Source organism: Nelusetta ayraudi, unplaced genomic scaffold (assembly GCF_046127955.1).
Source record: "Nelusetta ayraudi isolate G7.1 ecotype Tasmania unplaced genomic scaffold, CSIRO-AGI_Nayr_v1 ptg000135l, whole genome shotgun sequence".
NCBI classification, from domain to species: Eukaryota; Metazoa; Chordata; class Actinopteri; order Tetraodontiformes; family Monacanthidae; genus Nelusetta; species Nelusetta ayraudi.
The window spans coordinates 11,110,001-11,137,362 of record NW_027466185.1 but is presented as its reverse complement, the minus strand read 5'-3'; the positions used below and the strand labels follow the sequence as shown (position 1 = coordinate 11,137,362).

General features: G+C 47.9%; 3 protein-coding genes across 4 annotated transcripts in view; 1 reads left to right on the top strand and 2 right to left on the bottom strand.

The window, feature by feature from the left end:
* Positions 1–27,362, top strand: part of ncdn (neurochondrin) — a 327,405-nt gene that overhangs the window by 14,221 nt on the left and 285,822 nt on the right. The window lies entirely within an intron of this gene.
* Positions 1,116–3,696, bottom strand: edn1 (endothelin 1). The gene is made up of 5 exons (XM_076011791.1): positions 3,473–3,696; positions 3,246–3,396; positions 2,799–2,969; positions 2,524–2,595; positions 1,116–1,943 (listed from the first exon to the last, which is right to left on the bottom strand). The coding sequence occupies exons 1-5, from the start codon at positions 3,531–3,533 to the stop codon at positions 1,838–1,840; spliced, it is 561 nt and encodes a 186-aa protein (XP_075867906.1). The 5' UTR covers positions 3,534–3,696; the 3' UTR covers positions 1,116–1,837.
* The window catches only part of hivep1 (HIVEP zinc finger 1), a 45,819-nt gene continuing 24,260 nt past the window's right edge, over positions 5,804–27,362 (bottom strand). The window contains exons 1-8 of one of the 2 annotated variants that reach the window (XM_076011777.1): positions 22,417–23,210; positions 17,915–17,968; positions 10,363–16,127; positions 10,113–10,246; positions 9,824–9,999; positions 9,306–9,407; positions 8,016–8,548; positions 5,804–7,513 (exon numbers count right to left, since the gene is read on the bottom strand). In XM_076011777.1, coding sequence (XP_075867892.1) covers positions 6,434–7,513; positions 8,016–8,548; positions 9,306–9,407; positions 9,824–9,999; positions 10,113–10,246; positions 10,363–16,127; positions 17,915–17,968; positions 22,417–22,651 — 8,079 coding nt within the window. In that variant the 5' untranslated portion in view covers positions 22,652–23,210 and the 3' untranslated portion in view covers positions 5,804–6,433. Of the gene's footprint in view, positions 7,514–8,015; positions 8,549–9,305; positions 9,408–9,823; positions 10,000–10,112; positions 10,247–10,362; positions 16,128–17,914; positions 17,969–22,416; positions 23,211–27,362 lie in introns of those variants that run through there. The other variant, XM_076011778.1, reaches the window with a different exon arrangement.

Here is a 27,362-nt window from a genome sequence, read left to right as displayed (position 1 = left end):
CTTAAACCTTCTACGTGAATTCAATTCAGTTCACATAATTCACTTAACTAAGATGCTGTTAGACTTTCCAGTCTTACCTGCCATTGAACTCCTCGTGAGAAAAGTTCACCCTTTCAGTTATATTGTACCTGCAGTGCTGGGAATAAACCCTTTGTGATGTCACAAAAGCCACTTATACACCTCCCAGGTGAGTGATATCACTGTCAACCAGTTGTGGGTCACTCCCTGTGTAACCACATGCAGCAAATGTGCAGCAAAGTATCAGCTTCGGTGAGAACGAGGGTGTTTTTGTGGGAAGGTTGTAAACAGAGGGCTAAATACGCCTTTTCTTTGCGATCCGCGTGCATGTTTGGATGATTAATTGTGTAAGGCTGCTGTAAATGGGTCAAATGAGACCTACAAAATCTCAGTTGAGACACTGAGTGCACTTGAGCGAAGGAAACAATAGTGCTTCAGTTGACGAAACTCAGGGTGCACTTTGAGCGCTGGTTCCAAACCAGGATCGGAAAACGTCAACTCACTGAATAAACGCTGTTCAAGTGTATTTTGTCAAGCGGCTGGAGAAGGAACAGGTGACGGAGCTGCAGTGGCTGTAAATAATGGCTCTTATCTGCGCTAATGATCAGTGGTGAGCCGAGAGGCCAAGGCTGCTGCGGTTACGAGAGCAGCGGGAGGGTGAGTCAGGACTCGCTGCAGGTCTGGAGGTGGCAGACTTGGTGCGCCGTCCCGAATAGCAACGCTAAACAAACACGCTGATGGATGAGTGTTTGAAAGCCGGGCCGCCGAGGTGAAACTTTATGTCTACTTCCAGCTGATTTATACACTTTGTAAGTGTGTGTGTGTGTGTGTGTGTGTGTGTGTGTGTGTGTGTGTGTGTGTGTGTGTGTGTGTGTGTAGTCTAGTTTGGCTCTAGGTTAAAGAGCAGTTTTTAGTTTTCTTTTGTTTTGTTTGTTTTGTTTTTTTGCCTCTCGGTCGTCTACGCCAACCCGTTTCTTTTCACCGCGTCTCTCACCTCCCCTGCAATTAATCGCCGTCTCCTTCTCCCACTGATTCATTGCACAATACAAGCGCGGCCGCACGCGAAAAGCAGCAAACAAAAGCAGGTCGCCGTCAAATAACGTTGAACATTTATTAAAGTTGTGGCCAGCATTTCTGGCACCCGACAGGTCAAACATTTCACAGAAATGAAAAAACAGCAAAAAAAAAACCCCAAGTGAACTTGACGAACCGAAACGGCCATCAGACGTCACGTGCAGAAATAAATAAATAAGACACATGGTGGCACGCAGCAAATATTAAATAGTGATTAATGGGTGGGGAAAATACAAGGACAGAGTGGAGGAGCGACCTCTGGACTGAGTCCCGCCTCCCGTTATGTAAAATGCAATGACCAGCTTCAGTCTGCGGTCTCAGCGCTGTGACACGACCTCTTTATGCATGAGAATAAAGAGACAAACAGTGAAGTTTGAACAGTAACGCCTTCTGAGAGTTGTGTAGCAGAGTCCTTCCAGTCGTGTCAGTGGTTTTTATTGAAATGCTTCTGGTGTAGTTCAGTCCAAAGGGCGATCAGCGGCCGGTCCGACGTCCTTGATTCTGGCCCCCAGGGTCCCCTCGAGCAGCGCTCTTGTTGGCCTTGTCTCCCGGTTCACCTGCATTGTCTCTGCCTCGCCAGCCGAGCAGAGAGCACTCGGCGAGGTCAGACGCGGAGCTTCCTTCAGGCTCTCTGTCGGGTCCCTGGCGGGCCCTCTAATGAGGTGGGGGGCCCCCGCTCTGTGGTGGTGACACCCTCTCCTGTCTCTTGTGCGACGAGGTCCGGAGGTGATCTCCATCTCGGCCTCTAGGAGGCCACGCTCCGTCTGGCCCAGCGCCGCTGCCTGGCCCTCAACTTCTCCAGCAGCAGGCGAGTCCTGGAGGCCAGAGGCGGAACCCGGCACCTCTTCATTCTGTCAACAAAAGACCAGAGAAGCTCATCAGACATCAACCCCTTCCTGCTTACGTAAAAGAGAGTAAACCTGAAACCTGCGGCCGGGAGGATCTCAACGCTCTTACAAACAGGGGCCGCTAAAGTAGGCCAAGTGTCACGCGGGACACAACACTGCCGAGTGTGTTTTCCAAAATATCAGCCGGGTTCTTTCTCTGGGAACCTAAAGAGTCTGAGGCGTGATGGTACACGCGCACTGAGGCAGACGGGGCAGCAATATTTTTCTCACACGGTGAACTTTGGGCGAGTTCGGAACAAGTCTTTAAGGACTCTTCTGGAATTTATGCTGTTGCTCTGTCGTCACAATGTAAAGGGAATTCCTCGCTGGTGGCTTTAATCCCTCAATTCCCGCCTCTGAAAACACGTGCGGACTGTTTATTAACCCCGTCTGGCTTTACGGGACTTTAAAGGAGAACACAGTTCAGTCTCAGCCCGACAAAGGAGCGGCAGTGCTCGCTTTGTGCTGATAATTACAGCGTTCGTCTAGTTGGCAAATAAAAAAGGGGGGGGGGGTTGGCCGCGGTTCGAGGGGCTCGTCTCACCTCTTAATCCCGCCCGTGTCGGCTGCCTGTTCGTGCGCGGAGCGGGGAAGCGCGTGTGGCGCGGTCCCGGGGCTGCAGGAGGGGAGGGAAACAGGCGATTAGAGCGGCATCGCGACGCAAGCAGCGGCCAACTTGTCCGCACATGTGATGCAAACACCCCGCACACACTCCCAAACACAACAGAAGAAGAAAAATAATTATGGCCCGTGTTTGGATTCTCACACGGGTTCTTTGTTGACTTCAAAGCTGTGGGAGAAAGTTGTAAAGGCACGCACCCGCTCTGCTGCTGCTGCTGCTGCTGCTGCGGCAGGCAGAAGTCTCTGCAGGTGCTGTCGCTTTCACGGAGGCACCGACACCGAGGACCGCCGCCTCCTCTGGGCGTCCTGAAGTCCGGCGCGGCGCGGCGCGTCCTTTGCGCGCTACCCAGTCCGTAGGAGACCACGCGCCTGAGGAAGCACAGTGACGTAGTTCCGAGTCAGACGAGAAGCGCGCTCATCGGTCAAAAGCGAGCTCAAATCAATAATAATAATAATAATAATAATAATAATAATAATAATAATAATAATAATAATAATAATAATATAATAGACCCAATCAAAAATAAACTACAGTACAGTCACTTATCAATCCTCTGGCTTTAAACGTATAAAGAAATCGCTCTTCGAATATTCTTCAAAGTGGGATTAGTAATTATATTCTATTCTATTCTAAAGACAACTTACTCGGGTGTGTTGACCCAGATGATGTCCAGGTGGCAGAAGTAGACGCACTCCTTGTCCAGGAAAGTGCCGCAGGAGCAGCGTTTCGTCCGCACATGGCTCCCTGGGGTGCCGCTGGAGGCGGTGGGTGTCCCCTCAGTAGGGACCGCCAGTGCTGCAATCAAAACCACCGTTATTACTAATCAATCAAGAAAAAATTGGTCGTTTGGATGCTGGAGAGAGTAGATTACCTGTGCGCAAAAGCCAGGAGTACATGATTGACAAAACGGAAAATAAAACGTGTAAATCCATATTTCGCCCAGGCCCTAGTAAGTCGCACAATCAGAAATAGTAGTAAATAATAATAATAATCCTCCACAGGCGGTGTTAGTTATTATCCAGTATTCGGCTCCAGAGAATCGCTCGCTGTGCCAGTTTTGGAAGAGTGCGTGTTGATATGACCCCACATGTGCTGCTCCTGCACTTTATACGGAGGCGTCCCACCTCCTCCGCCTCCGCCCCCATCCCTCCTCCTCCTCCTCCTCCTCCTCCTCCTCCACTTCTCCTCCCCCTCCTCTGGGGGAGCTGCGCTCTCTGGTGCGACTCCAGACCGATGTTGTTTGTCCCTGGAGTTCGATGCTGATAAGACGGCGTGTCAGCCCACTGGGGGCCGTGATCCGTGCTTTGGCGCTGAGGTGGGGAAACCGGGTGAATGAGGGCGACCTGTTCCCATGTGGAGCCGGTTGATGCGTAGCAGTTTGGTAAGTCAGACAGCAGATGGCAGCAAATGGTAGAGGATGGTTTTCTCATCGTGAACGCGAGAGGAGGCGAGGTACTGCCTCCCACAGTGCCGCCCATAAAGTTGAAATAATTTAGGTTTTGTTAAAAAATAATAATAATAAAATAAATAAAATAAAATAAATAAATAAATTTCGCCCCCGAAATAATAATAATAATAATAATAATAATAATAATAATAATAATAAAGAAAATAGTTTAGCATCAAGAGAGTGGTGGAATCTCAACTCTCAACAGGTCTGAAAACAGAGAAAAGCAACAATACGCTCCTGATCAAAATCTTAAGACCAGTTAAGACAAGAATTTGCATTTGCACTGCTGGATCTAAAGAGGGTTCACCCTACAGCCTACAGCCTTTAAAAGCCAAAGTCTTTGCAAAGAGTTGGATTCGTGATTGGATTTGGAAAAGGAGATGCCACCTGAGATGTTCTCTATGGTACAATTGAGGGGGCACCATCATGATTTGGGGAGCTGTTTCCTTTAACGGACCCACGGAGCTTCAGGTTGTGCAGGGGCGTCAAACAGCAGCTGTGTGGAGATGTTGCAACGGGCATTCCTCGTGACTGAGGGTCTTGAGGGAAGTTCACTTTTGGAGCATCCTGCATGTTGATCTCAATCCAATTGAGAACATTTGGGGGTGGGTGGCAAGGGACGTTCAACACTTGGCTCAACCTTCCCACTAGCCTTCTAGACGCACTCACATCAAACAAATTTTTGGAATTGATCAACGGGAATGGTGGAGCTACTCGTTACTGAATGTTTTTTTTTTTTTTTTTTACCCTTTAATTTCTGTTTTAATGGGGTTTTAGGGTTTTCTGTGCTATGGTCTTAAACTTTTGATCAGCTGATGAACCACCGACTTCAGTTAAATTGTTCTTTTCAATAAACTGCCTGCTCAAAATCTTTGCTCTCTTGCTCCCATTTCCTCTTTTTGCATTTTGAAGCTTTACTTAGAGCCTTCTTTAGAACCAGCAGTGCAAAATGCAAAGTCTTGCAATTTCTTAACAGGTCTTAAAATTTTCATCAGGAGTGTACATAGTATGTCAGGGTTTTTTTGTTTGTTTATTTGTTTATTTGTTTGTTTTTTTAAATATTGTGATGTTGAGATTTTGCATTCTACCACTCTGTCTCATGCTAAACTATCATTGCACAGCAATTTTGGAGACTTTCAGGCCTTTTGATATTTTTAAAAAATATATATATTTTTGTCCCAACATAAAAAGGACACACCATAGTGTGTTGTTGTTTCTTTTCTTCTTTTTCTATTTTCGGACATGTTGAGACTCCCCCGTCTTGTGCTAAACTGTACTGTACTAAATGTACGTATGTTTTCCTCGTGTTTAACCCACAACCTCTTGATTGACAGTCCATCCACCAACAGCTTTAGCTATTTGACCAGAGTGCCTCACACCATATTTTCTGCGTTCTTGCGTTCAGGCAACTTTGAAAACCAGTTTTGGCCAAACTGATCCCTACCCAGTGCTTAGTCTTCTGCTGCCTCGTCAGTTTTCTCTGCAGTAGCACACAGTGACCTTTAGGCGTCTCTGTTTCCCTTTCTTAATAACTTTCTCTCCCCCTCCATGCTGATTCCTGAGGGAGGAGGGGCTGAGCGTGCAGCACATGCTGTGGATGGATGAGTCACTCTCTGAGTGGGGTGGAACCAGGAGGTTATCAGGTTATAGATACAGAAGATACTGAAGTCTGCGATTTGAAAAAGTCGGTGCACAGCTAATCCTGCCAACAGAGTGAGACTGCGCCTCAAAAGGAGAACAACGTGAAAACAGTTTGATGTTTGTAAACAAATATTTACTGATACAGTTAAGGATATTGATACAGCAATGTAAAGCTACCATAATGCACATAGCTATGGACTTATGAATTAGAATGGGCACTAGATGGATAATAATAAATAGCTGAACACAACATCTGTACACAAACATTGCCCCATTATCCATAGAAATGTACATTTACCAGTACAACATTTAAAGTTTCATAAAATTTGTTTTTGTTTTTTTTCAAATGACAAATCCTCCAAAATAAAATCGATATTCTCCTTTGTTATTCTTCTGTAACTTTTATTTTTCTGAAATAAATGCAAGCAAAGACAGATTTAAGGAATTATATACAGGCTCCTAAACAAGAAACTCCATAAAAGGCACAATTGTCTATACGACATTTAAAAAGAAAAAGAAAAAGAAACAAAAACAAAATTCTCTGGAGCTGAGAAAACAAAATCAAAATGATTGGTCATTCTTATAATAATATCATACAATTGCACGTACAATATGAATGTCAGCATCTGTGCTTTGAACAGCGATTTGCAAAGAGACAAACCCCTGAAAAGTGTTTCAGTCTTACAAAGTGACGAGAATTACAAAAAGAGAAGAAGAGGTGGAGCTCCACTGGGGGCTTCTTCAGGTTGCAATGACCAGCCTGTCTTCATCATCGCTAGACACCTCATTATAGTCATCGATTACTTTCTGCCAGCTGGTCGATGGCGCCGGCCGTGGCGGTGTGGGATCGCCGCCGGCCTCAGCTAGCGGCTGCTTCCCGCTGTCCGCCCGACTCTCCGGAGCTGGCGAGCGACGGTCCGTCTGTCTCTGGGCAGCCTGCACCACTTCTGCTCTGCTCTCCCGGGGACTGGCCACGCTGCCTGGGGTCGCCTCCAGGGAGCCGCCGGTCTTCGCCGTGGGGGCGGACACGGGAAAGGCGTGACCAAGTCCGCTGTGCTCGCCTGAAGGTGGCGCTGCAGGTGCCTCGGGGGTGCCCTGCCTCTCCGAGGGGCCGAGCAGAGGGCTGAGGGCAGAGAGCGGGCTGAGAGATGGAATGATGGCCGGCAGGGCGATGTTGACTATCTGCAGGCCCGGGACTTGCGTCTGGGGCCCGGTGCTGCTCTGGGACGTGGGATTGGCGGCCAGAACCTGCAGACCGAGGGTGAGTCCCTGCTGGTTGAGCAGCTGCGTGGATGCCAGGCCCGTGTTGGCCAAGCCCATGATGTTGAGCGTCTCCAGGCTCACCGGCTGTATCGTCTGAGCCTGCAGGCCGGCGACCTGGCCCAGCGGGAAGCAGGGGACGACGCTGCTGATGGGCTCCTGGACCACGACCGGCTGAGGGTGCAGGCCCTCCTGCTGGGCCGGGGTGTTGGGAGCCGGCAGCGGACTGGTGTTCCTGTGGATGACGCTCACTGCTGGGATGGTGAGCTGGACGGGACCGGCCTGGATGGGTACGAAGGTGGAGTAAGCTGCCAGGCCGGCAGGCACCAGCTGGATGCCTCCGACCGGCACCATGCTGTAGGAGGAGCGGGGAGGCTGCTGGGAGTGCAGGGGCAGGTGGCTGAATAAGTGGGTCTGGGTCTCCACCCCCAGTGTATGGGACAGACACTGTGGGGGGAAGTGGATGGTGCCTTGGGCTGTGAAGGAGGAGGTCTGGGTGCCGCGGTCCACCGGTACTCCCGATTCACTGGTTGCTACAGCAGGAGGCGCAGACAAAGTGTCCTGCAGGGGGGAGGATAAAAATAACAGTGAGTCTGTAAATTCGGTACTTCTTCGCATAATTGCGCTGAGCCTATAAAGTGGTGGTTTTCAAAGTGGGAGCTGCAGAAAATTCAAGAGAAGAAAAAAAAATGCAAACAAATACAAAAAAATAATAGTCTAATTTTCTTTTCATTTTCAGATATAATGTAATGTAAATGTTTCATAATTATTATTAAATATAATCTATAATTATATATCATATAATTAATAAATCAAATAAAACACTGCACATGCAAATTTATTATTTATTTAAAATATGATTTATTCGATTTTTTTAACCATTAGATGGCAGTAAGTCTTACACACTGAGCCTTTTTAAGATGAAAAAGTGTTGATGGGTGGAGCTTAGAAACGTTTTTCACCTCCCTTCACAGCACTCACAGGAGATTTGTGACTTGCATGCAGGACTCAAAGTAAGTGATGTGAACAGGACAGAGGCACACCTACAGTACATGGGTCTCACCTGGCCTGGCTTGGAGGCCTTGCCTGGCACTGGGGGACTTGGGGGCACGTCAAAGTCAGGGTAGTCGATGGACATTTGCCTGCACGGCGACACCGGGCTCATCATGTGCACCGACTCTGTGTCTGACGTGCACGAGTCCGACGTGGTGGCGACGGCCGGGGGGCAGTAAGGGAAGGGAACTGAGGCGCAGTAGGGTCCAGAGGTGTAGATCTGCTTGCTCAGGTAGGCGGGGCTCATCGAGGGGACGGCTTCGGGGTCCGACCAGTGGGACCCAGGGACGACGGGCTGGTAGGAGGGCAGGGACACTGAACTGATGGACATCTGGGCGAGGAGGCTGCTGGGAGGGACCTCGGCCTCTCTGGAGGACAGATGCTGCGGACTGGCGGACACCGACGGGTTGGTGGACAGGCCCGACTCGGCCTGGCTGTCCTCCTCCTCTTCCTCGTTGTCGTCGTTCTCCTCGTCGTCAGGCCCGTCCGAGTCGTCACCATCCGAGTCCTGCCGGTCGGCACTGCTCACCTGACTTCGGTCTCCTTTGGGGACAAGAGAACACGGAGGTCTATTCTCGGCATTCTCCTCCGCGGAACATATGAGTCATCACGCGAGATGCTCGTAGGAAAGCCATGGCTGCCCCCACCCCCAGTAGTACTGAACCGCTTTCATTCATTAAACATCCTTTATTTTCATCACGGCGAGAGAATCCGCGGCTCCTGCAGCACGGTGACGTTTTTTTTCGTTGCTGCATAGTTTCACACCACAGACCACTGTACCGCCCCCTGAGCCTCGTTGCAGGCAGAGGAGGATAAACAAACATGCTCCCAAAGACTGGGACCATAGAATGCTCTCAGGCACTCTCTCTCTCTCTCTCTCTCTCTCTCTCTCTCTCTCTCTCTCTCTCTCTCTCTCTCTCTCTCTCTCTCTCTCTCTCTCTCTCTCTCTGTTTTGTTTTTTTTCTTTCTAAAATTAGACGCAGCAATTTCCTCTTTCTAAACGCTGCGCATGCCGCCCACATGCACTTTGAGTTAACAGAGGAAGACGAAGCTTCATTTAGAATTTCTAATTAGACCATGGCAAGGCTATTGATCGACGCAGCAACAGATCTCGGAGGGACAATCCATGTTTTCTATCTGGGGCTAATTTACTGGGAGAACTATTTTGAGATGGCCAATCCTGGTGTTTAAAGCCAAATGTAAAAGGGTAATGGGTTAAAACAAGAACAGAATACAGCATCATAGATTTTTGTTTATTTTTTTCATTCTCCTCTTCTCTGTTTCGGTCAAGGGTAAATACCTGAATCCTCTGCATCCTGATCATCAATCAGAACCTCAGGTACTCCCATCTCCATGCACTTCTTACTGTGGGCCTTGGATTTCATGTGCTTGGTCAGATTCCCTGCAAGAGAAGTATGGAAATTCAGTGAGTGGGAAGACTTTCAACAATAACATAAGAGCTTATGCAAGAGAATGCGGTCTTTGGGCAAACTGCATGTAAATAGTGAGTAACGGATAAGTGACTTTTTTTTTTCTTGTTTCTTTAAATGAACTTGGGTTGCTGTGACACCAAGTGCTGTTTTGCAGTAACGTGTGGGTAGGCCGGTTTGATGAGGAATGATGAATCACAGTCTTGGCTTAAGCATTAATTTGATAGCTCCTAAATGGAAGAATCAAACTGCAGTCGTGTATATGTGTATATATTAATGCCAGTTTTGTGGATCAGATTACATGTCGGACTGCATTCAGTGGGGAGAATCAAGACATACATTTTCAATCACTCTGATTCTATGCGACTACTGAGAAACTGCACCAAACCTTTAGTCTTAAAGGAGAAGTTGCAGTGGACACAGTGGTACGGCCGGACATCAGAGTGGGTGCGGATGTGTTTTCGCAACATGCTGGGCTTCTTGCAGCGGATTCCACATTCCTCACAGATGTATTTGCCTCGTCCACGTCCACGTACGTAAACATACTCCTCATTGGACTTGTATCTGTGTAGATTGAGAAGAACAGTTGCATGAGTATTTCCAAGGAAAAAAAATTTTGAAAGATCAGAAATATGAGACTTGATTGTTCAGTTCGGTAACATTCGGTTCATTCATACCCTCCATCAAATATTTTGATCCGTCTTGGCTCAGTTTTAGTTGTCACTTCCTTGTCTGGCTCTTTACTGGCTTGAGAGTCTGTTTGCACTTTACCCCTGGTTTCAACAGACACAGACTTCTGAGTTACTGGCATCTGAAATAAGAAGGGATTGACTGATTATTCCACTGGCTTTAAAAAAAAAATCAGTAATACACCAAAAAATATTTTTACAATTTAAAAAAAATTGCAACCAAAAAAAAGGTTCTCACCCTTGGTATGATGTCCTTCAGCTTTCCTGAGTAAGACAAGATGTCAGATTTCCCACTCGTCTTGATAGCCGATGTGTAATATATTTTCTTGGAGCTCTGCTTGGAATCAAACAGAGACATAACAACTTTCGTAGGCAGCCCAAGCGGGTTATTGTTGTTGGGGTTGACTGTCCAGACAGCATATGCTGAAGTCTTCAGGTCATTCTGAGGAACATGCAGAGGTTTCCGCTTCATCAAGAAACACCAGGTGAACGTGGTGGCAGTCTTCAGGCTAGGAAAAGACGGCCGATGGCTATCTTTTGTGTTGACAACAGACACAGATGTGGTTAGTTTATTCTGACCACCGTGGAAACTAGAGGGCCTGACAGGAGATTTGGCAGGAGTCCACCTCTGCTCCTCAGCTTTCTCTTGCTGCTTCAAAGACATATGAGTCGATACAGAGGCCTCTTGGGTGGTATTCAGTGCCGCCTCTTCCGGAATTACAATGTTTGTTCCTTTGTCGAGTCCGGCGCCGTCAGGTGACATAGGCTTAACATCGTCAGTGTCCTCTGAGTACTTTTCACTACCTGTTTTTACCTGTGGCAGGGGTGGTGCTTCTGTCTCAATAGGACTGTCTGCTGGTTCAGTTGTGCAAACCTGCCTCACAAGTGTCAGCTTCCGCTGCCTGGTGACCTCTGACATTTTGGAGTTAAGATAAGTGACCGACCTGCCATCGGTTAGACAAGCTACTCCATGTTCGTCCTTGGACCGTTTCTGGTGCTTTTCCATATAAATGTCCAAGCTGTTGGCTGGTGACAGCATCCGTTTACTTGAGGCAATGGGCTCCTGCTGTGGACACAGAGTGACTGATGCCAGCTTCTGTGTGCAGTGTAAAGAGCCAAGAGAGGGTGGTCTTTCTCCAGGTCTGGTATGTGTGCTCACAACTTGCGACTGAATTCTGTCTTTTTTTGCAGCCAGGGCAGACACTGTGTCCCTCTCTAAACTGTGCATGGGCGAAAGGCTGCTTTTACTGGCCACAGTGGGAGCTGGGTGCATTTGCTCATGAGTTATGAGAATCTGTGGCAACTGTATGGCACCTGCTTGGTTACGGTCGTAAATGTCTTTCTCCTGTTTGCCTGGCAGCAGAACAGCCTGCGTTTTGATGTCAGCAGCCTGTTGATTTGGTTGAACCACGTAGATATTGTGTAATATATCTGATGTTTTTGAGGCGCTCAAAATCGAATTGCCAATAGGCATTGTTAAAACGGGCAGTATCTGAGTCCCTGCCGTGCTCGAGAATGAAAATGTTTGACTTGGTCTAAGTGCAGGACACTGCATTTGGTATTTGGGCACAAAGGTTTTCTTTTCTTCAGAGTCTGCCAGTTTGTTTTGAATGTTCTCATGACAAACCACGTTCTGGTTCAGGGGTTGCTGTATCTTTTGGCATATTTGAACTTTCGATGTTTGGTGCCAAGGGTGTGGAAGGCCATGAACTTGAGGTTGTTGAGTTGGAGTACCCAAATTAATGCTTTGGACTATTTGCTCGTTCTTTTGTGAAGAGGTCTCTCCCGTAGGCAGGATAAAAGCCTGAGGCATGGCTTGCCTATTGGATGCAATGTGGACTTGCTGAGATCTGTTCAGAGACAAAGAGCTAATGTTTGTGTGTGGGGCTTTGTCAAGGGGCATGACTTTTCGAGCGGGTTGCTGACTCTCTGGGCCTATCTTCAGAGACATTTGACGAACCAACGGCCCACGCCTCCGTTCAATGAGTGGCACTTGGGTAACCTGTGTGATTTGTCCAACTTTTGGCTGCCCGACAGGTGAAAGCGATCTACTGGGAGATACGTTGCCACAATCAAATGACTTGCTACGATAATCGCATGAAATCTCAACAGAAGATTGAGTACAAGTGATCTGTTCAGATGCAGCACGCCTCATAATTCCTGGCACTCCCAGAGTATTGAAGGCTGCTGGCAAACCTTGAAGCTCTGGAATTCTGCTGACAGCCTCGCCTCTAGAGGGACTTTCTGACCTAGATGGCTCATCCCTGTCAAATGAAGCTGAGATGCTTGAACAGTGGGAAAGACTACTGTCCCTGCTAAGGCTTCGTGAGGGATTGGACTCAAAACTTGATTCACCTGATGAGTGGTCCATATGAGCGAGACGTATTCTCTTCTTTTTTGGAGGAAGTTTCTCTGCCGGTAGCTTTGACAGACTCTCACTTCTCTGGGGCCAGTTGAACTGATCTGTGTGTTTCTCCACTGGTTCAGTTGTTTGCACTTCATGCTCTCTGTCTGGCTCCTCTGTGACCAGAATCTCAGGCACCTGGATGTTGTTCTGGCGAACAAGACGAGACTGATGGACGGGCGTGGAGCTTTCACCAACTGCTGTGGGTGTGCTTTCATTGGATTGCTCCTTGCTTTGTTTAGCATAGTCAGCATTCTTAGATGTGGATATTATCTCATGGTAGCTCTCAGCCACATTTGCTTTTGCATCTGTTTTGAGCTTATTTAGGGAATCCTCAACATTATCAACAGGAGAAACTCTGTCGATAGATTCTGTCTCAAACGAATTAGGCCTGCTAAGTGAGTTAGTGTGTCTAATAACTGAAGTACCACTGCCCTGTCTCTGCAGCTCTCCTTTAGCAGGCGTGCTAATTTGGGTCTCCCGTATTGGCGAAAGTCTGGAATCTGAAGTGTTGATGCCTCTTGCTACAAGCTGGATCTGAGGTAGCTTTGTTTGGTTGTTTTTTGGCTGTATATCTACTATGACATTAGGGTGCGAAAATGCTGATGCTTGATGAGCAGTTGGTAACTCAAAGCTAACTGAAACAGGTGGAATGGTGTCAGTGGGAGACTGATCATCCTCATCTCCGACACTTTTCATTTTCCTTCTCTTCCTAATGGATGTTTGATGGTCAAGTATCCCAGAGCTGCCAGTTGATCTAGGGATAACAGGCTGAAGGATGTTGACATGAAAGACCTCATGATCTGGTTCTTTAACAGCAGCTGGCTTGTTTTTTGGCCCATGAAGTTCAGAGCAATAGAATTTCTTGTGAGTCTCAAAGTTCTCTAGTTTTCTGTACCGATTACGACAAGTTTCACATTCATACATTGTTCCTTTGTTCTGCTGAGGCTTTCTGTATCTGTCCTGTTGGTGCTCAAAGGATCTGCTTCTCTGCATTTGTTCTGTGGAACTGCTCGAACCATGATAGCCATCGTCCATGGAGCGAACCGAAGGGAGGCTGTGGCCGTCATGTGAGGAGCAGTCTTCTACCGCTGCTTGTCGGACCAGTGTTCGAGAATGTATCGCCGGGTTTGGAGTAGAGGGTGCTGAGGAGAACACGTCATCATTTAGTGTACTAATTTTCTCATCAAATGACTGACAAATACGTAAGGGGTGGGGGAGAGGGGCAACATTGAGGGGGAGAGCAGAGTGTCCAGGCGTAGTGGGCATTGAGTTACTCCTTGTTATTGGCAAACAGTCCATCGGGGGGTACTGAGAGGGTACAGAGAGAAGAAATACTGGCTTTGATTTGTCTGTGGGAGTGAAAGGAGATTTAGGTATGTCTGAGCTGGAGCTTGACCTTGTTCCCATTGGTTTGAGATCAAACTGAAATGAGTCTTTAAATATATATGATTTGGGGGAGTCTATGCTGCCCCTCCTCGAGAGAGACGTCCTCCTCGGCTTGACGCTATCCAGCTGCTTGTTGTCAACTACAGCCTCATTGTCAGATATCAACTTTGAAATTCGTTCCTCCAGTGAGAGTGCTTTTACTTCGAGCGGGGGTCGCATCTGTCCTCCTGTGACCCTTGGCTTTTGATCTGTGGCTACATGCATGACTGTGGCAACTGCTGGGGGAACGGTGGGAAGGTTATTCTTGGTCATGTCAATGTCCACTGGTGGAGTGATCTTGACAAATGGACTTGGCGGGCTCATGGCCTGGTCTGCACTCTCAGATCTTGAGAAGTACCCAGAATCTGTGCTTCCCAAACTTCGGGGACTTAGCAGACACTTAGCTTGCTGCTGCTGGGAAAAGTCAGTGGCTTGCTGACGCTGAAGCTGAGCATGGCCCCCTAAAAGTGGAGACTTGCAATGTTGGTCCTCGTCTTCACTCACCACATCTAGTGAAGGATTCGTACCATCCACCTCTTTAAGAGATGACAGAACTGTAACACTTGATCTCAGACTTGCAGTCTGGAACTCTCGTTGGCGTTGAGCAGCTGCCTGCTCAGGTGCTGTACCCGTTACTCTTGGGCTGTCTGCCCTCAAAGGAGAGACATTTACTGGATATACCACAACTTTTGGGAGTGCAGCAGTCACTTTGGGCTCATGAGCCCTCTGACCAGAGGCTGGTTTACCTGTCTCAAACACAGCTTCTCCCTGACTTGCTTGAGTTGTACCAGTGCTCTGTAAACTACAATCGGACATAGCTGCCCCACTGCTCTGTGACGATTCTGGTCCCAGGTCTGCACTGCTTCCTTCTTCATCACTGTCCCCACTCTCCTCTGCTTCTGAATGTGTACCAAGGGCTTTGTCCGATTCTTGAGATAGCGACCCGCCTCCAGATTCTGAACGTGCTATAAGGCCGAGTTTTATTGCATGAGCATGTGATTTCTTGTGCTTGTATAAGTTGCTTTTGGTTTTGAAGGAAAATCCACAAGTTACACAGGGATACGGTCTCTCCCCTGTGTGAGACCTGATATGTTTCAGCAGCACGCTGGGTTTTGCACACAGTCGGCTGCAGTACTCGCAAACATACTTTCCTGGCTTTTTAGGCTTTTGGTCCTTGTAAACCTGTTCATTGCCAAAATTCATCATTGTGGTCATCTGAACTTGGTTGCTTCCAGGTGTGACTGGGACCTGAATGGTGCTGGGAACACTTGCTGAAAGGGACTGGCATGTTTGCACAACTGGTGGTTGACTTTGTGGAAGAGTATTTGAGCCTGAGGGAACAGGTGCATGTGTTACAGTGGACGGCCCAGTGTTGAAGCTCATGTGCAAGCCAGGTTTTTCTGGGTTTGACGTGACTGGCATAAAATGTGTTGCAAGTGGCGATGACTGCATGGTTGTAACCTGTGGAGATTTCTGTCCATTTCCCTGTAGCGATGCTGCAATCCCAATAAAGTTGCCTTGTTTGTCAATATAATAGGTCTGTATATTGGAGGGTTGGTTCTGAAGACCAATATTGACAACTGGCATTGGTGGCAGTCCAACACTGGATTGGGGCTCAACAGTTGGAGCTCGTTTTCCAGTGGCCTGCAAAGAGTTTTTCCTCTCTGCCAGTGTACTGAAGTCAGGCTCCATGGCCTTGAGCAGAACATCAAGCGGATCGCTGCTGTGGTAAGGATCTCCCTCAAGGCTAGGCTCTAGGCTTTTGTTGTCTTTGGGCTGATTCACTTTATCAGTAGTCAATGAGCCGTTTTCATCTTCAGTGCATTCAACCAAAGGCTGTCCAGGAGATGTTACGCCATGTTTTTCCCTATTAGTATCCGTGGAAGCTGACCCCTTGTGGGGGGATGACGTAACTCGTTTGGCATATTGTCTGTCTTTCTTCGCACTTGATAATGTTGAGGGGTTGTGTCTCGGGCTGGCGGAGGGCGAGCAAGATGACTGTGTCGTTCCCTCAGCTGGAGCTACTTGAAGTCCACTTCCAGACGTTTTTAGCTGTAGGGGTTTTTTCACTGGGGATTTGGGAATTTTCTCTTGACGGTTCTCAGCAACAATTTTCTTTCTCTTTAGGCCTTTTACGTTGTCTGCATTTCTTCGACTGCCCTCAGATGTCCCTGGTAAAAAAGTGACATAAGAAAGGATAAGTGAAAACAAACAAACAAATAAATAAAACAAACTAAACTAAACTAAGATAAATTACATCCTGCTGGATGTATTTTGAAATAGTATGAAGTCTGATGTAATTTTCTGGGTAGCTTAACATATATAAAGGTTTTGAGTCATAGTGTAATGGTGTAACGGTGGTATTTTTATATTAATCCAATGTGCAATGAGCAACACCGCGAGTGATTTCTAATTCCTTTCTGTGAACTATGGGGCCAGTTTTAAGACTAGTTGTTAAATACTCAGACACATTGTCATTAAATCATTAATCTCCCCCAAGTACAATAAATACCTTTGTTGCTTTTAGTGCAAATCTATGGAAGCTATAAAAAGTCCAAAAAGTACTAATCACGAAGCCCAGTGTTTTCACCCTTCAGCAGTGTCCTATACAGTGACACACTGGCACTGCAGCAGTGCAGCACGCAAGGGTTTTTTAAGGACGCGTTACATAAGATTAGCAGTGCCCTGTCACAGTTTCCTGGCTTCTGTAGGTATTTCCCAAGATGAGGTCAGAGCTCCTTTAAAACCCCTGAGCGTATTAGATTCAGGAACGCCTCGTCTTCACATAAATGAATCCCTCCTCCAAAACAAGCATGGAACCATAGTGCATTTGAAGCAGCACACAGCAAACACAACAAACCCCAAAAAACAAATTCAGATTTTTTTTTTCCAGTGACCCATCTGTAAAACCTTTGCACAAATTAATTCAGCCTCCTCAAAATGAACGAGAGACTGCAAAGGAGATGGGAGACTCTTATAATGGAATTGTTTTTGTTGCTGCCATTACCAGGATCTAATTGTTCCGGGGGGGTCTGAAGCCGTCATCAGAAGATTACTGCTCTTGAGACCTGATAATATTATTCCTCTTTTGCCGCACACAAACTTTTAACTTCTGCTTCTGTCTTAAAAATAACCTCTCTGGCGTTATTACAGGGGCTGAACTCTGACCAACAACTGGGACATCAATTCCTGCCGCATAAGGAGGATGATTAAGGTTCTCCGATTTGTGTTCTGCCATTTTTACATTATGGATTAATTATCGAGGATCATTAGATCAAAGCTTGTTCTTCCTGCCATGGAGCTCCATCTGATTTTTTTCTGTCTGGAAGGAGTTTGATAACAAAACTCTCAACAAAGTAAAACGTTCCAGCAGAGGTGTCTTATTACCACAATGTTTCAATATATGAATTGTTTTTCATACCGTGTAAAAGTTTCTGTATTATTTGCATTCCTCATACCATAGTGTTTAGCATGAGGATAAATTACATTTTTAAATGTTAACCAGACGAGGTCACTGCAAACACAAGAATTTTGTGCATCAAAACAAATTTTGTACCAAAGCTGAAAAATGTTCAGTTAATGTGTAAAATATTAACTGAGAGACATAGACACAGAAAGACGAAATTAATGCTAGACATGGCCAACCTGAAGCAAAAAAAAAAAAAAAAAAGGTCCTAAACTCTCCAAATGTAAGTACTAACAAGTCATGAGTGAGCATCTGAACCGATGGTTGAGCTTAACTCAGTAAACAAAATAAATTATCGGATTGGTAAAACAATAATAAACTCTTTCAAAACAAAGAATTATTGGTTTTTGCTCAAATAAACATCCCCAATTAGGAAAGTCCCATCAGACAGCCAGTTGCAGAGAAGGAAAAATTATTCTTGCACTTTCCCAGACACAGAAGAGACAGGAGGCGATTAGTGCGTGCGACATGACCGTCCAAAATCTCTCTTACCTTTCTGCGAGCCTTTGGGGTCCTTGAGTTCCTTTTGTGCTTCTTCGATTTTATCTGCAAGACAAGAGCAACACAACCCTTGTGAGCACGAGGAGCAGAGCAGGGTTGCATCGATGCACGCGGACTCTCGCCCAGCGTAGCACGTTACTAATGATGCTGCTTGGATGCTTCCCACACGGCTGCAGCGGGAACAAGGTCTCTCAAATGAAAAACAGATATTCTTCCATAGCTGAGAGAGAGAGCGCACTATTCCGTTATGGAAACTACTGCAATCATGAGGAGTGGAGGGTGAAGGGGGCTGGGCTGAGAGCGGGAGGGGCGAGCGGGGGTTCACTCGCCATAACGCCACCAGCCAAGCGCACCCACTTAGGGGACGCCAACAGCGCCATGATATGCGGATTGAGTTCGCAAATTATTAAGTCAATACACAGGGTCGGTTCTCATTATCCCATTGAGCGCTAACCCACAGATCAATTTGCATATTGAAATGCTGTTTAAGCCCCTCGGGGGACGACGCATTCATTCCACTCCGCTCCTCAATCATCACCCGCCGTCCTGCAGGTGAGTAACCTGTTTTTCCGTGAGCCGCACGGAGCGCGTGGGAGGTGACACGGTATTCACCGTGTTACTGTAATCAATATTAATTACATAGGCTGCCCGGCGTGGCGTGAACAGTTTATACATAATGGAGTCGAGGCAGATGGAGGGAGATGTAAAGCCAGTGTTTTCCTGCTGCAGCGGGGGTCAACTGTGGGAGGACGTGCGTTTGCGTGCGCACGCTGCCGACGTGCAAAACAGTCACATCAAAACTGTCCTTTCAATTTAAACAAATGGAATCAAGAGGGATTTGTTTGGAAAGGATATAAAATAGCAAATATTTTCTGTTTGCCATGCCATTTTCTTTCCTTTTTTTACCCAATTATGCGAAACATAAACACAGGTTTGTTTACAGTAAACTTCAATAGTTGGTTTGTTCTGCCAGCAGGACCTTTTTTGGATGATGCAGAGGAAAGAAAGAGAAGAGAAATCTGCAGTCATTTTTTTTGTTTGTTTTTTTGTGATGAGTAAAAACAAAAGCAGGTGCACCAAACATTAGTCACAGAGGGAACTGAAGGCTGGCGTGCTTCTGCCCGGCCGCGGATTGTGAAAACAGGCTGGAAAAAACAACCGAAACCCTGCGCAGCTTCTGCTTCGCTCACTCGCTTAACATTGGAAGCAATAAGTCGAGCGCGTTCCCTCCTGCCCCAGATTGCACAAACACTAACCAGAGGGCGAAAAGAGGATGTTCCCCGCTTCCCAAAAACCATACGGCAATGCCGGGAATTCTCTGAAGGCGGGGCGGACACCAGTGGGCCACAGAGGAGGTTAGTAGATTATGTCACCATGCATGTGTGTGTGTGTGTGTGTGTCACTGTAGTCACACCCTTCTCCATCCTTCCCTCGGATCCTCTGTGTATCACAGGCACACGCCACGGATTACATAATGCGTCCCCACCCCAGCGCTCCTGTGGAGCAAAACAAAGGCGCCCTGCCAGCAGCAACACGGCAACCGAGGCTGACGGGGGAGGGCCCGCCGCCTGTTTATGACGGACAGGTACACCGAGTGGCATGTGAACCTCTCTCTCTCTCTCTCTCTCTCTCTCTCTCTCTCTCTCTCTCTCTCTCTCTCTCTGGCAACAGTGTCAGCCTCTCCAAAACGACCAAGGGATCGCCCGCCCCTCCCTTCGCAAAAACACAACGTCACAGCAGAAAAAGGTTTTTTTTTTGGCACCGCCAGATTTGCAAAGTTGAGTTCTTGCACGCATGAATTAAATTTTCTGCACGGCTTGACGCATATGTGTCTTATCAAAGAGCGCAAGGGCGTTAAGAAGAAGAAGCAGAAAAAGAAGAAGAAGAGGAGGAAGAAAGAAAAAAGAGTGACCGCCGCTCGACACACAATCTTATTAGCGGCCGTGCACAGTGGGAGACCGGAGTGTGTGTGTGTGCGTGTGTGTGAGTGAGCTACTATAGATCTGACTGCACTTCTTACATAACGAGACACAAACAAGACCCACCCGCACACACACACACATACACACACTGCCTTGACGGCCACGCTCTGGAGCACGGAAAAGAACAGGAAACACCGGGCCGAGCCAGCAGGGAAAGTGCAGGGCAGCGCGAGAGGAGAACCAAAAAAATATATTCCAACCAAAGTGCCCAAGTTTTTTTTTCCCTCCCCTCTTATTTTTTTTCACCAGCCGGGAGTGATTACAGGGTTGTTCATATTTCCTTTGTAATGGATGTTGGGGTTGCCGAGGTGGTCCCTGTTGATGGCAGCATATATCATGTGAAATCTTTGCAGCCACCATGTAACCAGGGGAAAACAACCCCCCAAAAATGGAGGAGGTGGGTGGGTGGGGGGGAGAGGGGGGTGATGAAAACCAGTCCATTGTGGAACACGACCGCAAAATTTCAGGGCTGGTTGGGGAGGTTTAGACTACGAGAGGGGCGAGAGGAGTCCTAAACAAAACATACTGTACGCCAACTCCCGGCTTGAGAACATTCTTGCGGATGAGTCACTTTTTTTGAAGCAGAAGAAGAATTTTTTTCCTTGAAATTGATTTCCAGCGAAAAAAGGGCAAAATCTTGGTGACGGCATCTTTTCCAAATCTCTCCGGTGTGATCAACACTGGACACGTGTGAAAACAAGACGTTGACCTTTGCAGCAGGTGACTCGTCCCCCAGTCATCGGGTGTCTCCTCGCAGTGGGACGGATTGGGAACTGTGAGGACTGACAGGAAGCCGGCAGGTGGATGTGCCCCACCGTGACGCTCCTGGTACCTGCAGGGTCCAATAAGGCGCCTGACAGGCAGTAACAAGTCGGGACGCGGACGCCGACGGCCGCTGATGAGCAAGAGCGCCGCTCTGAAAGTGATCACAAGCGCGCCTCTGAAAGTGGCCCCTAAATAAATGGAAGTCGCGTGAGATCCCACCCCCTCCTCACCCTCTCCCGCCTGCCTAATGAACAACAAGATTGCATTACAGCGAAGCCGAGACTGCGGCTCACACCGACCAGTTTTTCCCCCCGGAAGAGCCCCGCCTGCTCCGTCCCTCCATCCTCCCTCCATCCTCCCTCCCTCGAGCTCACTGCCAGGATGCGGTCCCCCCTGCTGGGCCGCCACATGCCAAAAGGGCGGCCATCGTGGCAGCCTTTTCACATGTGCAGGCTAACGCGGTTCACCAGGCACCTGCCTTCCCCCCGCTAACGGCTATAAACGGCCGTGGTTCCGGGTGGGAAGGAGGGAGGGAGAGTGGCGGGGGGTTCACATCAGTATGCAAGACGGCGCCTCGGTTCTCCGGCAACAAGCCGGGAACGATAGTCGGCAAACTGTGGGTAGATGGAGATCTGACAGCAGCCAATCGGAGCTCAGAGAGCCGCCATAACTAATTTAATAAGGCATCGTGGGTGTGAGCCTTGTTTGCACAGCGCAAGCCGGGAGGCTGCGGCTAATAAATAAATAAATAAATACAAAAAATAAAAACACTTGGAACTGAGGGAAAGCACAACGTAGCGTGCAAAAGCACGGCCGAGGTGGTGAGGAGACGAGGAGACGAGGAGACGAGGACACGAGGAGATAAGGAGACGCCTCGGCAGACTGAGATGACGAGATGGGAGTTGGCAGCTGCCCCCTTCCTCCCCGTCACCGAGCGGGAGGGAGATGGTTATTATGTAACGTGAGCACCTACACCATCTTTCTTTGTGTGTACGCGCACACACACACACACACACACATCAAACACACCCTCGCACTGGCTGATGCATCCTTAGAACAATCAGCGACTGGCGAGGACATTTAGCAGCGAACACAAACAGAGTGGGAAACTCAGCAGCAGAGACGGACGGGGGCAGACTAAAGCCATCGTGGAGAATCAGCGAGCGCAGGAAGCAAGTTGTCCGAGACGTTTTCCCAACACAGTGAATATGGTTCCTCTCTCTGAGAGTCCACCGAAAAGAAGAGATAAGTGATTTAGAAAAGCATTTGGTCGGAGGCCTCTCTGGAGCTCGTGGCCTAAATGACGACACAGCTGCTAGTTGTGCAGAACAGTGTCTGGATAATTGAGTGAGGAAAAGCGAGAATCGCGTGTAAGACATGAAATCCACAGTTGACTGAAATGTCGGAAATTTCCGCAGCTATTTTCCGTGAAAAGCGGGTTTCACGTGACGCCGTGTCTTATCAGAGTCCCGCTGGCGCTGTTTGAAGGGGAGTTGGCGGCTCACTTCCTGCGGCCTCTGGAGGGCACCCAGCAGCGTTTTGTGCCGCCCTCAGCAGCTGACTCGCACAATGTTGCCGACTGTCAGCATCGGACGCTTTGGACGCATCGGACACGCCCAGTTTGAGGGCTGGTCGGAGAAGACGAGCCACTACGGGACCTTAACGCCTCCCACCCTCCTCCATGAGGATGATGCAGGACCGAGGAATCCCCTCCCCCACAATACAATCCTGGGAGTGTCACATTACCCAGCAGTCTGTCATCATCAGCGGGCGACCACAGGGGTGCAAAGTGACCTTCCTCCGCCCTCCCGGCGACTCCCGGCTCCTCCACATTGGCCAGAACGCAGCTGCGGTGACTCATTTGATCAAATCTAATCTGCACGCAGAGACACGACGGGAGAATGACGGACGGAGACACGAGATGATGTTTGACGGTACAAATCGGTGGAAGTTCAATCGAAATCGGAAAAGGAACCACCATTTCTGAAAAGGCCGACTCCGGCGGTGATGTGAAGGAAGAAAAAACAAAAGAAGAAAACTGCAAAGATGACAAGATATGTAAGGTTTAAGAAGACCTGGAACCTCAGGAAAGGAGCCACTCTCACACCTTAAAACAGCACGGAGACAAGACGGGGGATGACAAACCATCTCTTCCTCACTCTCTGCGTTATGTAACCGAGTGGAAGGCGGAAAGAGAAACTCAAACACTTGCTCGTCTGGTTTCCATCTGAAAAGCTAATTTTGTTCCAAGTCAAGTGCATTTTCACTAGGATTGCGGTTTGGATAAACCAGTGTCAGTAGATGGCGGTATAAACAACGTGCCAGTAGGTGGATGTAAAAGAAGGAAAAACAGAAATCTTTGGACAATTTTGTCTGCAGGCTGCAGATGAGCAGCCGACTGCTAAAGCAAAGAGGAGACTGGCGATGAGCCGCTGTTGAATACCGACGATGGAGGCAGAGTTAAAATAACACAACATTAGCTAGAGCCCACACGTTTAAATTATGGATTCAAAGAGAAGGCAGCAAACAGGAGTTTCCACACCGACTTTTCACACAAACGCATCAGCAGATAAACAGCCGATGGTTTGGGCGAGCGAGAGGAGCAGCAGCAGCAGCAGCAGCAGCAGCCGCTGCTCCTCCCTCGTGACGATTCGCGATGAAGCGGTTAACAAATGAAATATTGATCTCCGCTCCTGCGCTGCACTCGCACCGCACGCTCACCGAGAGACAAAGACAGCGGCTGGGCTGCCGTATCAGCACCGGCGCCGCTGCCCCCGCAGGAAGCCGTAGGTGGAGGAAGCAGCAGACTGGAGGCCACTGATTATTGGGAGTGCGTGGGCACCCTCGTGAAAAAATTGACATAACGAGAAAACCTACCGGGTGGGTAGAGGAGTGTGTGTGTGTGTGTGTGTGTGTGTGTGTGTGTGTGTGTATGTGTGGGGAGGGGGTGTGGGGGTCGTTTAATGATGAGCGTGAACATTCACACTCCTACAAGCAACTGATCGCCCAAAAATAAGATGAGGACGGACGGACGGACGGACGTTCAGCAGAATCACCAAGAGTCTCCATTTCTAGAACGAGATGTTTTGTTTTGTTGTTTGACGTGTGAAATGGAGGTGGGTAGCATCACTAAATAAATACATAATCTGGATGAAGAGAAGGTCCATTTGTAAAGGGGAGCCACTACAATGTTCCAGAACACGGAGAAGCTCAGGGTCGCGTTATTTCACTTCAAACTTCACAGCGGAGACGAGAAGGACTTGAACAAGTCAGAAAAACACAGTTGCACCATTGGCAACCTGCTTTACTACTGATTGATGGTACCAAGATTTTAGTCACTGGATTTAAATCCATAGATGAATAAATATATACTAAATTTACAAGAAGATTACCGTCTGTAAGAAAACAACTTGTTAAACAATCTCCAATTACTAAATGTTTTAATTACCTTAACAGATCCAATAAATCATGCATTTGAAAAAAAAAAATCCAGATTTCATTTGTACCACCGCTCCTCCTAAATCTTTGTTTAAAATGTTCTAGCGACTGCGCTGAAGGGTGAACTCAGCCGTCAGCAGCGAACCGACACAAACCACTCTCACGGTAGAGCTTTCAGAAAAAAAAGAAGTGGAAGTAAAACGAGCGGCACGTCAGACTTCATCCACTCAGCATTAAGAGTCTCGACCAAAAACCAAACTGATAGCCGGCGTGACGCCAAAGCAGAAGACGCCTCGTGGGACAGGAAGCACATTTCATTTCTTTCAAAGCAAAACCTTTTTTTTCTTTTTTTGAGCAACCATCACTGGGCTCTTGTGCGTCAGCAAAGAAAGAGGAAGAGGACCGAAGAGAAGGAGGAGGAGTGCAAGTCTGTCAACAGATCAGACTTTTAAACAGGTCCGAACACGACATGAGGAGCCGATTGTTGAACATAAGGTGAATCATCAGATCCCCAATAACATTTGAATGAGTGCAGTGTTTCAGCTGAGGGCAATACACATTCTTGTAGGACGGCAAATAGCACGTGTTAATACCGTAATTATTTATATAATAATTAAAAGTTAAATTTTTTACATGATGTCACCTCTATTTTTTTCCTCCTGGACTCTGGTGCAGCAGCACCTTCCATTAATAATTTGCCAAAAGACTAAAAAAAGTTTGGTCCCAGTCAGGAAGCTGAATTTAACTTTCCATAATCAGTCTTGAACAAGAGTGTTGACACATCTGTAAATATCAGTATGCTAGCTTAGCTTCGTTTAGCTTAGCCTCGCTGGAAAATAGTTAACACCTCGCACGAGCAGCAAGCGGTGCAGCGCAGTGCGAGCTACTTTCAGCAGGTTTTCTCCTGCAGAAGAGTGATAGATTAGAGTGAGAGAAAAAGACAACACATCATAATAAAGACAGCAGGCGGTCCAAAGTGGACTTTTCCCTCCGACCACACGAGTGAAAACCCGTCGACGTCAACTTCGATCAGAGGCGCCATCGCTCTGACAAACGGCGAAACGTGGCGACGCTCAGACGCTCAACTCAGAAGTGCAGCAGCACCAACGTCTGACCTCAATCTCACACACGCACACGCACACACTTGAGCTCGCACACTCACGAGTTACAGTGTGTTCAGCGGGACGGGACTCTCGGACTGTTTCACAACAGCAGCAGCAGGCAGGACAAAATGTTCACTTCAAAACGACACACGGAACAAACAGTCAGTGCCTCCTTTTGTTTCAAGACAGAGAAAAAAAAGTCTGTGTGTGTGGAGGGTTGGGGAGGGGGGGGGGGGCACGGGGAGACCGACAAGTGCGAGCGCACACTCCTGTGTCAACACCAGGGCTGCGTTTCCGCCCCGTCAGCTGTGGCTGAGCGGGGCGTTGCCGGCGGTTTTCTCAGAATAATGTGACGAGGAGGGGAATTCCTGTAAGGCCCAGGAAGAGACGGAGGGGGAGGAGTGAGGGAGGGGGAGGAGTGAGTGGAGGGAGGGTGCAGCCCAAACAGAGCAGGCCGACTGACGTCACCTAAACCGGCTTTGGCACCCTCCAGGGGATCCTTCTCCCGCTCCCTCCCTCCCTCCACCCCCCTCCCCCTTCACTCCCTCTCTCACCCGCACCCTCCCTCGCCGTGTTCGTGTCGGAGGGGGAGGAATGTGACGAGTCCCGCCAACTGCCGGTTGCCCAACAACTGGAGCGCCGGGGAGACGGTGCCTCAGAGGAGCTCAGCGTCTTTGACAATGAGGTCAACATTTTTTTTTTTTTTTTCTGTTTGTTTGTTTGTTTGTTTTAAGTTCAGATTTGGGTCGACCTCTGACACAACCACAAAAAACACTCAAATCTGGTTTGCTTTTAAACTGTTTGGGTGAATTTCGCAAGTTCCAGATTCTTAAATGCGACGACGGTGTGATGCTATTTTTCTTACATGTGAGGGAATGATCGTCTTTACACAAGTGGAACGTGGTCCTCTGCTCTGTTCCAGCTTGAATTGGATTTAATTTGAAGCAGCACTATTCTATTTTCCTGCCTTAAGATGATCGTTCCTAAACTATAATCACAATTCCTCCTCAACCTCCTCAACATCAGACTGTAATCTCTCACTGCTCAGGGACACTCAAAATTGATTCTTAGATCAGTGATTTATTTTCTCTCAAATATGGCTAAAAGGTTTTGATGATCTCATGAGGTGGTTTTTCAGACATATCGATACAGAGGTATATCGCAAAGGTGTCATGGAAACACTTTATTCGCGACCAGCTCACCGGAGGAAACAGAATGTTTTTGACAGCAAACAAACGTAAACAAACAAAAGCAAACGTAATTCTCCCGCGACAAGATTTCACAAGACTTGTGCCTTATCCGCTTTGCACCATTCAGTGGAAACACGAAGCAAATCGCAATTGTACTTTGTAGACATTTTAGAAATACCGCTTTTGTTTAGCTAAAAACTGCAATGGAAACGCAGCTCATGTCACCAGTGTCGTTCTCCCCATGGCAAGTCCATGAATCACAGAAATGATGTTGAAACCTTCATCTGAAGGCAGGAAAAACAAGTGTCGCGCCAAGTTGCCCAACACTTGACAGAGAGAGAGACAGACTTCGTGTCAGATTTCAGGAAAAAACAACTTTCCCGGTATCAACCCATTATCTGCTGAGACACGGCTGGTATCACAGGTGTTTGCGCAAGTCAAAAAGTAAATGTTACAAACGGCAGCAAGTGCGAACCCCCTCTCAGTGTTCGCCCAGTGCTGAGTGAGGATATCTAAGGAAACACAAAGTAGACACCCGCCGGCAATATTGCTTTTCTTTTCCGGCTGCTCAAAAAAAAAGAGCCATTCAAGGCTTCTAGTGGGCGAAACGCCAAGAGTCTGGAAGTGGTTGTTTAAGAAAATTAAATAACCTTCAAAGACACATCCAGATCTGGTGAGTGAAATTTAGCAGACGTTCAATTGTGCCACTCAGCCAAATCCCTTTCAGTAACATGTCAGGTCACTGAAGGAGGGCAGGAGAAGGGGTGGTGTTGGGAGGGAATTGGGGGGGGGGGGTTCACTGGAATTTTAAAGGGAGACTCCTGGTTGAGGGCGAGCTGACGGCGCTCTCTGCCCAGCAAGTTACATAAACACGAGCAGCCGGCCGTTATAAATGACTGTGAGCGTCTCCCAGAGTGACGGGGCCCGCACGGTCGCACTGCACCCGAGGGGTCGGGTCGGG

What these genes read in the sequence shown, in the direction of transcription:
- edn1 (XM_076011791.1), bottom strand. Translation starts at nt 3,533, where the DNA reads ATGGATTTACACGTTTTATTTTCCGTTTTGTCAATCATGTACTCCTGG. An exon ending in CTCCTGGCTTTTGCGCACAG is followed by an intron (nt 3,397 to 3,472) that starts GTAATCTACTCT and finishes TTTTGATTGCAG; the next exon opens with CACTGGCGGTCCCTACTGAG. An exon ending in ATCTGGGTCAACACACCCGA is followed by an intron (nt 2,970 to 3,245) that starts GTAAGTTGTCTT and finishes GTGCTTCCTCAG; the next exon opens with GCGCGTGGTCTCCTACGGAC.